Source organism: Protomyctophum parallelum (genome assembly GCF_964188405.1).
Source record: "Protomyctophum parallelum genome assembly, chromosome: 14".
Classification (NCBI taxonomy): Eukaryota; Metazoa; Chordata; class Actinopteri; order Myctophiformes; family Myctophidae; genus Protomyctophum; species Protomyctophum parallelum.
The window spans coordinates 504697-517500 of record NC_139709.1 but is presented as its reverse complement, the minus strand read 5'-3'; the positions used below and the strand labels follow the sequence as shown (position 1 = coordinate 517500).

At 45.1% G+C, this 12804-nt stretch overlaps 1 protein-coding gene across 1 annotated transcript in view; it reads left to right on the top strand.

The window, feature by feature from the left end:
* LOC310870933 (AP-2 complex subunit mu-A-like) overlaps nt 1-12804 on the top strand; it is a 37642-nt gene that overhangs the window by 16361 nt on the left and 8477 nt on the right. Inside the window, exons 5-8 of the mRNA XM_083782315.1 lie at nt 1-63; nt 4879-5014; nt 8479-8623; nt 10297-10314. The exon at nt 1-63 is cut by the window's left edge and continues 20 nt beyond it. Of these exons, the coding sequence (XP_083638441.1) occupies nt 1-63; nt 4879-5014; nt 8479-8623; nt 10297-10314 (362 nt within the window). The remainder of the gene's footprint in view (nt 64-4878; nt 5015-8478; nt 8624-10296; nt 10315-12804) is intronic.

The window sequence follows — 12804 nt, the reverse complement described above, 5'->3', positions numbered from 1 at the left end:
CCTCAGAACTCAGAAACCGGAGCTCTGAAGACCTTCATCACCCAGCAGGGAATCAAAGGACAGGTCAGCAACCACATGACCTTTGACCTTTAATGTTTAACTACAGGTCAGCCACATGACCTTTGATGTTTAACTACAGGTCGACCATATGACCTTTGACCTTTAATGTTTAACTACAGGGCAAACACATGACCTTTGATGTTTAACTACAGGTCAGCCACATGACCTTTGATGTTTAACTACAGGTCGACCATATGACCTTTGACCTTTAACTGCAGGTCAACCATGTGACCACAGACCAATCAGAAGCCACGGGGCCTGCCTTGGACTTTTCACAGATTTGAAACATTAAATAATCAAACATCGCTATCGGCTAAACTGTTATCTTTAACATCGGTGTCGGTCCAGAGTTTCCATCCCTGATTAATTTAAATCTTATTTTATGAAATATTTAACACTTTCCCTCCTTTCCTCCTATGACACGCCCCCTGGCCCTGTGGACACGCCCCCTGTGGACACGCCCCCTTGTGGACACGCCCCCATGCAGCATCAGGTAACAACAAAGACACACCAGGTGTCTGTCTGTCTGTCTGTCTGTCTGTCTGTCTGTCTGTCTGTCTGTCTGTCTTCAAACATTCAATCAAGAACTGACCAATCTAAGCAAGGCAGTAAACGGAGTACTCTGCTGCAGTGTTGTTTTAATTTAGTCTCAGTCTTAGTCCAGTTTCAATCATCTTTGTTAGTTTTTATCATATTTAGTCTAACTCATGCTTTTCTAGTTTTAGTCGACTAAAAGTCAAGAATTTTAGTCTTCATCTTAGTCCAAGAAACCGTGAATTTATTTGTTTAGTTTTAGTCAACAAAAACTATTGGCATTTTAGTCTAGTTTTAGTCTGACAATTTAGTCTAGTTTTAGTCTGACAATTTAGTCTAGTTTTAGTCTGACAATTTAGTCTAGTTTTAGTCTGACAATTTAGTCTAGTTTTAGTCTGACAATTTAGTCTAGTTTTAGTCGGACAATTATTTTAGCCCATTACTTTTTTATCAACAGTTATGTTTCCATGATTCCATCTAATCTAAAAAATATTTCACAAAAATCTACTGAATCCCCAGAACAAGAGTTACTGTGTGGGGGTCCCTCTACTGTACTGTCACACCCAAACTCATCATTTAAACAGTTAATATGTGTTTGTGTTAGACTGCGCAACAGTGCACTGAAAACAAACCAAATGCTATTTTCGTGCTCGGACACAGGGACACACATAGCTCCGTTACTCCGTTTACGAGTTGCACCACTCAAAAAATTAAAAATCTATTCAACAAACTGATCCCAGTGCAGTACAACAAGACAACTCTTATAGATCCTTAATGTCCACTTGTTTAACCAACTGATCCCAGTGCAGTACAACAAGACAACTCTTATAGATCCTTAATGTCCACTTGTTTAACCAACTGACCCCAGTGCAGTACAACAAGACAACTCCTATGTGCAGTGCAGCCTAACATTACTAAACACCTGGTTAGAACCATAGACTACACACACACAAACGCACGCGCGCACACACGGGCACACGTGTGTCACGTCCATACACGCACGCACACGCACGCGCACGCCGCATTGTGTGTTGCTACATGCTAAGCTAACGTCACTATTATTATTGATACTAGGCTGCACGCACACACACACGTTCATGTGTGTTGCTACCAGGGGGGCAGTCGGACAGATATTTTGTGAAGCCTGAAACTCCTGAAAGTTCCTATAATGGCCTGTTGTGGCGCTGTCACTGGACCCAAAAAAACCCATAGCCCCATAGAGGTCCATGTATTTGGGCCCAACTTCACCTAGACTGTATTACCTTAATAAACATGGTCATGAATACTTTCTGCTTCCAGTCACTAGTTTAAAGTCTCATTTCTAATGTCATAATATTCTTTTTGGAAAATCATGGTCCCATTTATAAAATAAATTACCATGAAGTCGCGTATGTTCTGAGGGGCGTGGCTACCGTTACAGTCTATGATCGGGAGTCCCCACCCACTCGAGTCAAAATAAAAACCAACGGAGAAGAAGGGGGGAAGTCCCGCCTCGTTGTCTGGGCAGCCAATGGCCAGCTGGGCCCAAACGGAGCCAGCCAATGGCCAGCTGGGCCCAAACGGATCTAGAAAGATGGCGACTTACATTGCAGGAATAACAGGCTTCATTTTACGTCCATGTTAGACCCGGGGAACGCTTTGTCCATATTTTTTACAGTCTATGGTTGCTACTCACCGGGCGGGCATCAGAGAGGGGGGGGGGGCTCTCTATGACGAGACGTTGCTGGACCCGTGTTGTTTTTGGCAGAAAATTTCTATTTTAGTTTTAGTCATTAGTCTCTTGAATAGTTTTCACTTGGTTTTAGTCACATTTTAGTCACCGGGAATGTTCTAGTGTTTAGTCTAGTTTTAGTCGACTAAATGTCATACGATTTTAGTCGACTGAATATACGGTTGATTTAGTCGACTAAAATGTGTTTTGACAGGCCTTGATGTCGTTGTAATGACATATTTTACACTTTGGTTGCATGCTGAAAATAGCAGATCTACAATCTCACATGCGACGCGTTGTGAGATTGTAGATCTGCTATTTTCAGCATGCAACCCAGCATAAAACTGGATCTCTTGTCCACTAGTCCCTTCCTAACATTTTAGTCTAGTTTTTATTTGTTTGACGAAATTGTCAGTATATTTAGTCTCGGTTTTAGTCATCATAGATCCGTTTTTATTTAGTTTTTATTTAGTTTTAGTCAGTGAAAAAAGGTAGTCGACGGACATTTTTCGTCTTAGTTTTAGTCGACGAAAACAACAGTGTGCTGGACCCTATTTCTTCTCAGTTCCTGGGGTTTATAACACCTCCAGTTCCCTGTGCTTTGCTGTCCAATAAGCCTCATTATCTTCCTTTATTGTGGCTAGTCGAACGCTTCCTTGGCTCATGTTGCAAACACGCAATTCAACCATGACTCGGTGACAGACAGCCCAACCTGCGTTCCGTAGTTTAGTAACTTTTGTAGCTGTTCTGAGCACATGCAACTCTAGTGTGTGTGTGTGTGTGTGTGTGTGTGTGTGTGTGTGTGTGTGTGTGTGTGTGTGTGTGTGTGTGTGTGTGTGTGTGTGTGTGTGTGTGTGTGTGTGTGTGTGTGTGTGTGTGTGTGTGTGTGTGTGTGTGTGTGTGTGTGTGTGTGTGTGTGTGTGTGTGTGTGTGTGTGTGTGTGTTGCTGCCTCTGTTTGTATACAGAGCGAGCGCCGAGCACATGTATGATGCGCTCACAGGAAGAAAATGATACGATAAATAGAATATATTTCGTCTAGTCTTTGTTCGTGAACGAAATGAAGACAGATTTTAGTTCAGTCTTTATTTTTGTTAACTACATTTTGTAAATGCTGACGTCTCTTCAGGTTTGTTGTGTTTTTTCCTATTATCTTGTGGACACATTGCTCTCTTTCGGTTAAAATCAAGCATTCTGTTTTATTCTCCTCATCGATGTAGCGAAAATGTTTCCATATATCTTCTCTTCTCTTTTTCCCGATCCCCGTGCAAAGCATTTTAATGTTTTATATTAACCCATTCTGACCTGAGATCAGATTCTAAAAATGTCTTCTACATCCTGACAGTTTCCTGAAAAAGCTATGTTTCTATGTCCGTCGTTCTTCGATTTTTCAAAAATAGCAGACCTACAAGCTCGTATCGCGACACTCGGTGGCGCGATATGAGCTTGTAGATCTGCTATTTTTAAATAGCTAAAGCATAACATGATGCTGACACCAAAATGGGTGCCCGGTCAGAATGGGTTAATGTTTTATTTTAAAAGTATCGACTCGGTGTGTTGTGTGCGGCGCCCGCTGCAAAATCAAAAGGAGGCGTGTCGTGTGGGGCAAGGGTGTGTTCGGCTATAGGCACAGTGGCACACTGACCACAATGCTAATACACTGTGATAGGCGACTGTGCTCCCGGGGCAGTCCCGGCGAGCATTTCCGAACGCACCCAACGTGCGCTTCATAGCAAAGAGACAGGAGGAAGTGATACGATCATTATAATAATATACGTCTTTGTTCGTGGACTAAAATGACCATAGATTTTAGCAGAGTCTTTATTTTGTGAACTACATTTTTCGTCTAGTATTTATTAGTCAACAAAATTGCGTAATCATTTAGTCCCAGTCATTGTTTATACACATGTTTTTTGTCTAATCTAGTTTTCGTCTGGTGAAAAATGGCCGTTGACGAGAACAACACTGCTCTGCTGCACTAATTATGGGATCAAACACTGCTGCATAGAATAGGCAATCATCATGAGATCAAACACTGCTGCGTAGAATAGGCAATCATCATGAGATCAAACACTGCTGCGTAGAATAGGCAATCATCATGAGATCAAACACTGCTGCATAGAATAGGCAATCATCATGAGATCAAACACTGCTGCATAGAATAGACAATCATCATGAGATCAAACACTGCTAGATCAAACACACAGAATAGGCACAATCAAGCAATTAAGGTCATCATGATATGACCTCATAATGTGGCTCTTACATATCCGGCCCCTAATCTCTCTCTCTCTCTCTAGTTAACATAGTGTCTCTATGTCTCTCTCTCTCTCTCTCTCTCTCTCTCTCTAGTTAACATAGTGTCTCTCTCTCTCTCTCTCTCTCTCGTTAACATAGTGTCTCTCTCTTTCTCTCTCTCTCTCTCTCTCTCTCTCTCTCTCTCTCTCTCTCTCTCTTGTTAACATAGTGTGTCTCTCTCTCTCTCTCTCTCTCTCTCTCTCTAGTTAACACAGTGTCTCTATGTCTCTCTCTCTCTCTCTCTAGTTAACACAGTGTCTCTATGTCTCTCTCCCAGACTAAAGAGGAACAGTCCCAGATCACCAGTCAGGTGACCGGTCAGATCGGATGGCGCCGAGAGGGAATCAAGTACCGTCGCAACGAGTTGTTCCTGGACGTTCTGGAGAGTGTCAACCTGCTGATGAGCCCCCAAGGTATGACCTCTGACCTTTAGATGAGCCCCCAAGGTATGACCTCTGACCTTTAGATGAGCCCCCAAGGTATGACCTCTGACCTCTGACCTTTAGATGAGTCCCCAAGGTATGTTCTGATTGTGAGAGACATTGTTCTGGTTGTGAGAGACATTGTTCTGGTTGTGAGAGACATTGTTCTGGTTGTGAGAGACATTGTTCTGGTTGTGAGAGACATTGTTCTGGTTGTGAGAGACATTGTTCTGGTTGTGAGAGACATTGTTCTGGTTGTGTGAGACGAGGGACATTGTTCTGGTTGTGTGAGACGGTCCAACTGGGTTAGTGCTACTAGTAGCAACATTAGCACTGCATGTTACTGTCTGTGGACAAGGTGTCCGTTTCTCTCGCTGTGCGTGCCAGTGTGCGTGCCAGTGTGTGTGCCAGTGTGCGTGCCAGTGCGTGCCAGTGTGCGTGCCAGTGTGCGTGCCAGTGTGTGTGCCAGTGTGTGTGCCAGTGTGCGTGCCAGTGTGAGTGCCAGTGTGCGGGCCAGTGTGCGGGCCAGGAATGGAAGCGCTGCAGGGATCTTTTAGTGGCTCTTAGATGGGTTGGTGGTACAGGTACGACCATATAGACAAGGTATCCTTAGATGGGTTGGTGGTACAGGTACGACCATATAGACAAGTTCTCCTTAGATGGGTTGGTGGTACAGGTACGACCAGCTCAGTGGCCTTGTGGTTAGAGTGTCCGCCCTGAGACTGGGAGGTCGGGGGTTCGATCCCCGGCCTGGTCATACCAAAGACTCTAAATAATGGGACCCAGTGCCTCCCTGCTTGACACTCAGCATCAAGGGTTGGATTGGGGGTGGGAAGTGAGGACGCTGGCGTCGACTGTTCGCCGCTTCACCTCCCAATGTATGAATGAATGAACCATTGTAAGCGCTTTGAGTAGGCACATAGTGCATAGAAAAGCGCCATAAAAATGCAATTCATTATTATTACAGGTACGACCATATAGACAAGGTATCCTTAGATGGGTTGGTGATACAGGTACGACCATTAGTACTGACAATGGCCCACAGAAATTGGCATACCCCGACCGGAGGTAGGACCAAACACAACATAGTTTATCCTCATCTCTAAGGCCTCCCAGACATGAAATGGATTCTTGTATAAAAATATTTTACTGCAAAAGTCGTGAAATTGATATTTAAAGTTATACACCCCAAACTAATAATACAGCCTATCCGTCTGGGGATTAAGGCATATAAACTCATGTAGAGTCACAATGGAAGCTCTGAGAGGTTTACAACTTGGCATACTTGAAGCCAGGACATCCCTCTACATTCTAAAAAATTTAAATCTGTGTAGTGTAGTGTTGTCGAAAATATCGATATATCGATAAATATCGATTCTGAAAAATTAAAACGGTTCGATATGACTTTTCCATAGTATCGATACTATCGATACTGTCCAGCTCCGTGCTCTCGTTGGTTGAGAGTGAGACCATGCTCCGCTCCAGCGGACCAGCCCCCTCCAAACTGAGCCTTGAGGGAGGGGAGGGGCCGTCACTGAGTCCAGTAGTCCACTTCTCGAGCGGACGAGCGCACAGCGAAGGCTGCGCAGCAGCACTCGCACTGCGAGTGCTGCTGCGCAGACAGTAGACAGTAGCTACTACGCTGTGTCGTTCTCTCTGTCTCCACACTGTGTTAACTTCTTTAACGCTCGTATTTCTTTATGTAAGATAAAGAATCCGATGTACACGGAGAGCTAAAGAGGGCAGTTGCAAAAGCCCCCATACAATAATCCTACTTGTTGCTGTCATAGCGATAAGCTAACTAGCTAAAGCTATCAACAGTCAACACAATATAGCTACTAGCTAGCAAGCTAACGTTGCAATCGGTTGCTGTGTGTTTGATTGATTGAAATATTTATTAACAGTTTGTAGAATTTACAGTACATTTTAAGCACAAACTCAATACAAAGACTGTCAACTGTGAGTGGACGACCCAATTAAGCATTACACTTGTTTACAACAGGGTCCACATTGTTCAATTCATCAAAGTGTGTGTGTGTGTGTGTGTGTGTGTGTGTGTGTGTGTGTGTGTGTGTGTGTGCGTGCGTGCGTGCGTGCGTGCGTGATTCTGGATATTAATAATACTACTAATAAAAATAATAATAGTTTGAGTAGGCTGGCCTTAGACAGGATGCATTGATCCAGTATCCAGTATCGTGACAACACTAGTAGAGTGTCTTCTTTACATTGCAGTGACTCTGACATGGATTGTCAGCAACACATATGAGGGCTCGTAGGAATGGTGTGGTTCTACTGTATCCAGCAATACCAATTGTGTAACTGTAGGTTGCATACTCGTGGAGTTATGGCACTAAACGTAAATTGTGTCCCAAATGGGGGGAATAAAACAGAACTAATGAAATGGACAGTATTAGTTAGTGTGGTTGCTCTAGAGTCTAGGCAACACATTATTGTTCTCTGTCCGATATCTTTTTTCCAGCAAGGTGCTTTTTGAGGAAGGTTTAATGGGTTTTTTTTGTTCAATTTTGTTTGAAATTATTTGTTTGTGGTGATGAAGAGTTATAACCTCTCTCTCTCTCTCTCTCTCTCTCTCTCTCCCTCCCCCTGTGTGTCTCTGTGTCTCTCTCCCACCAGGCCAGGTACTCTCGGCCCATGTCAGCAGTAGAGTGGTGATGAAGAGTTATAACCTCTCTCTCTCTCTCTCTCTCTCTCTCCCTCCCCCTGTGTGTCTCTGTGTCTCTCTCCCACCAGGCCAGGTACTCTCGGCCCATGTCAGTGGTAGAGTGGTGATGAAGAGTTATAACCTCTCTCTCTCTCTCTCCCTCCCCCTGTGTGTCTCTGTGTCTCTCTCCCACCAGGCCAGGTACTCTCGGCCCATGTCAGTGGTAGAGTGGTGATGAAGAGTTATAACCTCTCTCTCTCTCTCTCTCTCCCTCCCCCTGTGTGTCTCTGTGTCTCTCTCCCACCAGGCCAGGTACTCTCGGCCCATGTCAGCGGTAGAGTGGTGATGAAGAGTTATAACCTCTCTCTCTCTCTCTCTCTCCCTCCCCCTGTGTGTCTCTGTGTCTCTCTCCCACCAGGCCAGGTACTCTCGGCCCATGTCAGTGGTAGAGTGGTGATGAAGAGTTATAACCTCTCTCTCTCTCTCTCTCTCCCTCCCCCTGTGTGTCTCTGTGTCTCTCTCCCACCAGGCCAGGTACTCTCGGCCCATGTCAGCGGTAGAGTGGTGATGAAGAGTTATAACCTCTCTCTCTCTCTCTCTCTCTCTCTCTCTCTCTCTCTCTCTCCCTCCCCCTGTGTGTCTCTGTGTCTCTCTCCCACCAGGCCAGGTACTCTCGGCCCATGTCAGCGGTAGAGTGGTGATGAAGAGTTATAACCTCTCTCTCTCTCTCTCTCTCTCTCTCTCTCTCTCTCTCTCCCTCCCCCTGTGTGTCTCTGTGTCTCTCTCCCACCAGGCCAGGTACTCTCGGCCCATGTCAGCGGTAGAGTGGTGATGAAGTCCTACCTCAGCGGGATGCCGGAGTGTAAGTTCGGGATGAACGATAAGATCGTCATCGACAAGCAGGGGAAAGGCGGAGCCTCTGACGAGGCGGGGAAGAGGTGAGGGGCGATGACATCATACACTGTGACGTCATCAGCATTGTACTTCACTTACTAAATGTGTCTAAAACATGTCCTGATTTCTGGTTAAAATGGGCTATTAGACTGTATGAATTGTTATTATTATGTCTGGGTAAAGTGCTTTCATTAGACTGTATGAATTGTTATTATTATGTCTGGGTAAAGTGCTTTCATTAGACTGTATGAATTGTTATTATTATGTCTGCGTAAAGTGCTTTCATTAGACTGTGAATAATCTTGACTGTTGATTCACTACTTCTAAAGATTCACTTCTAGAGATTAACTCCCTTCTAAAAGATTCACTCCCTTTTTAACACTCATGACGCCAAGACACTTCTTAACCCGCCAGATAACGGGTTAACATTTTACCCCGAAGGTCGCCATACCTGTCAGATAACGGGTTAACATTTACACCATACCCGTCAGATGGCGGGTAGCAAGGTTTATATCAATACTATGCAGCCGCAGCTCAACGCTAACCTTCCGTGCTGCCCAGGCTGCTAGACAGGCCCCCAGGCTGCTAGACGGGCCCCCAGGCTGCTAGACAGGCCCCCAGGCCCCTAGACGGGCCCCCAGGCTGCTAGACAGGCCCCCAGGCCCCTAGACGGGCCCCCAGGCTGCTAGACGGGCCCCCAGGCCCCTAGACAGGCCCCCAGGCTGCTAGACAGGCCCCCAGGCTGCTAGACAGGCCCCCAGGCCCCTAGACGGGCCCCCAGGCTGCTAGACAGGCCCCCAGGCTGCTAGACGGGCCCCCAGGCTGCTAGACGGGCCCCCAGGCTGCTAGACGGGCCCCCAGGCTGCTAGACGGGCCCCCACGCTGCTAGACAGGCCCCCAGGCTGCTAGACAGGCCCCCAGGCCCCTAGACGGGCCCCCAGGCTGCTAGACAGGCCCCCAGGCTGCTAGACAGGCCCCCAGGCCCCTAGACGGGCCCCCAGGCTGCTAGACAGGCCCCCAGGCCCCTAGACGGGCCCCCAGGCTGCTAGACGGGCCCCCAGGCCCCTAGACAGGCCCCCAGGCTGCTAGACAGGCCCCCAGGCTGCTAGACAGGCCCCCAGGCCCCTAGACGGGCCCCCAGGCTGCTAGACAGGCCCCCAGGCTGCTAGACGGGCCCCCAGGCTGCTAGACGGGCCCCCAGGCTGCTAGACGGGCCCCCACGCTGCTAGACAGGCCCCCAGGCTGCTAAACAGGCCCCCAGGCTGCTAGACGGGCCCCCAGGCTGCTAGACGGGCCCCCAGGCTGCTAGACGGGCCCCCAGGCTGCTAGACGGGCCCCCAGGCTGCTAGACGGGCCCCCACGCTGCTAGACAGGAATGTAAAGAAATGCCCTCGTCAACTGAAGTGAGGGGCGGTAATGTTTGTTTAACTTCTGTAAACAAATAAAAGTCCATAGACTTGGCTGTCATTTGATGTAATTTCAAAAGCCAGATGTTGGAGGGGCTATGATGTCACCAGGCTTTAGCTATGATGTCACCAGGCTTTAGCTATGATGTCACCAAGGCTTTGATCTGTTTTGATTTTCTTTCTTTCCTGTTTTCTTTCTTTTCGATGCATCTCCTCCTTTCCCTCTTTCTGTTTTCTATGTGCTGTACTTCTATGTTCCTCTATGTCTACCTGCTCTGTCTATTCTACCTCTATGTACCTCCAAACCTCAGTGATTTAGGAGGTGCAAGGTAACTATATATATGTGCGCACGCACGCACGCGCGCGCGCGCACACACTCTCACACATGCACAGAAACACACGCACGTGTACACACAATGTTGTCCTTGTTTATAACATCAGGAGGGTGTTTCTGTGTTTGTTTATTCATTTGTGTATTTATGTATTAATTGTGTATTTTCTGCATGTGTATTTGTTCATGTTGTGTTTCATTAATTTGAATCAAACAGCCTCCTGTTCATGTTGTGTTTCATTAATTTGAATCAAACAGCCTCCTGTTCATGTTGTGTTTCATTAATTTGAATCAAACAGCCTCCTGTTCATGTTGTGTTTCATTAATTTGAATCAAACAGCCTCCTGTTCATGTTGTGTTTCATTAATTTGAATCAAACAGCCTCCTGTTCATGTTGTGTTTCATTCATTTGAATCAAACAGCCTCCTGTTCATGTTGTGTTTCATTCATTTGAATCAAACAGCCTCCTGTTCATGTTGTGTTTCATTAATTTGAATCAAACAGCCTCCTGTTCATGTTGTGTTTCATTAATTTGAATCAAACAGCCTCCTGTTCATGTTGTGTTTCATTAATTTGAATCAAACAGCCTCCTGTTCATGTTGTGTTTCATTAATTTGAATCAAACAGCCTCCTGTTCATGTTGTGTTTCATTCATTTGAATCAAACAGCCTCCTGTTCATGTTGTGTTTCATTAATTTGAATCAAACAGCCTCCTGTTCATGTTGTGTTTCATTAATTTGAATCAAACAGCCTCCTGTTCATGTTGTGTTTCATTCATTTGATGTGAATCAAACAGCCTCCTGTTCATGTTGTGTTTCATTAATTTGAATCAAACAGCCTCCTGTTCATGTTGTGTTTCATTCATTTGATGTGAATCAAACAGCCTCCTGATTTGTATTTCATGTTAGATGGGTGTGTTTTATGGTACAAACACTGTAGCAATGCTACACAAAAACATGGCTGATTCCTCTGTCTGAAAACCCACCTCCTCAGACTCCATCTTAGCCCGTAGCCCTTCCCCTAGCCTCCATAGTAACAGTGGTAAACAGTCTGTATTGTCTCCATAGCAACAGTGGTAAACAGTCTGTATTGTCTCCATAGCAACAGTGGTGAACAGTCTGTATTGTCTCCATAGAAACAGTGGTAAACAGTCTGTATTGTCTCCATAGCAACAGTGGTAAACAGTCTGTATTGTCTCCATAGCAACAGTGGTAAACAGTCTGTATTGTCTCCATAGCAACAGTGGTAAACAGTCTGTATTGTCTCCATAGTAACAGTGGTAAACAGTCTGTATTGTCTCCATAGAAACAGTGGTAAACAGTCTGTATTGTCTCCATAGTAACAGTGGTAAACAGTCTGTATTGTCTCCATAGCAACAGTGGTAAACAGTCTGTATTGTCTCCATAGTAACAGTGGTAAACAGTCTGTATTGTCTCCATAGCAACAGTGGTAAACAGTCTGTATTGTCTCCATAGCAACAGTGGTAAACAGTCTGTATTGTCTCCATAGTAACAGTGGTAAACAGTCTGTATTGTTTCCATAGAAACAGTGGTAAACAGTCTGTATTGTCTCCATAGCAACAGTGGTAAACAGTCTGTATTGTCTCCATAGTAACAGTGGTAAACAGTCTGTATTGTCTCCATAGCAACAGTGGTAAACAGTCTGTATTGTCTCCATAGAAACAGTGGTAAACAATCTGTATTGTCTCCATAGCAACAGTGGTAAACAGTCTGTATTGTCTCCATAGAAACAGTGGTAAACAGTCTGTATTGTCTCCATAGCAACAGTGGTAAACAGTCTGTATTGTCTCCATAGAAACAGTGGTAAACAGTCTGTATTGTCTCCATAGAAACAGTGGTAAACAGTCTGTATTGTCTCCATAGAAACAGTGGTAAACAGTCTGTATTGTCTCCATAGCAACAGTGGTAAACAGTCTGTATTGTCTCCATAGTAACAGTGGTAAACAGTCTGTATTGTCTCCATAGTAACAGTGGTAAACAGTCTGTATTGTCTCCATAGAAACAGTGGTAAACAGTCTGTATTGTCTCCATAGTAACAGTGGTAAACAGTCTGTATTGTCTCCATAGTAACAGTGGTAAACAGTCTGTATTGTCTCCATAGTAACAGTGGTAAACAGTCTGTATTGTCTCCATAGTAACAGTGGTAAACAGTCTGTATTGTCTCCATAGTAACAGTGGTAAACAGTCTGTATTGTCTCCATAGAAACAGTGGTAAACAGTCTGTATTGTCTCCATAGTAACAGTGGTAAACAGTCTGTATTGTCTCCATAGTAACAGTGGTAAACAGTCTGTATTGTCTCCATAGAAACAGTGGTAAACAGTCTGTATTGTCTCCATAGTAACAGTGGTAAACAGTCTGTATTGTCTCCATAGTAACAGTGGTAAACAGTCTGTATTGTCTCCATAGTAACAGTGGTAAACAGTCTGTATTGTCTCCATAGTAACAGTGGTAAACAGTCTGTATTGTC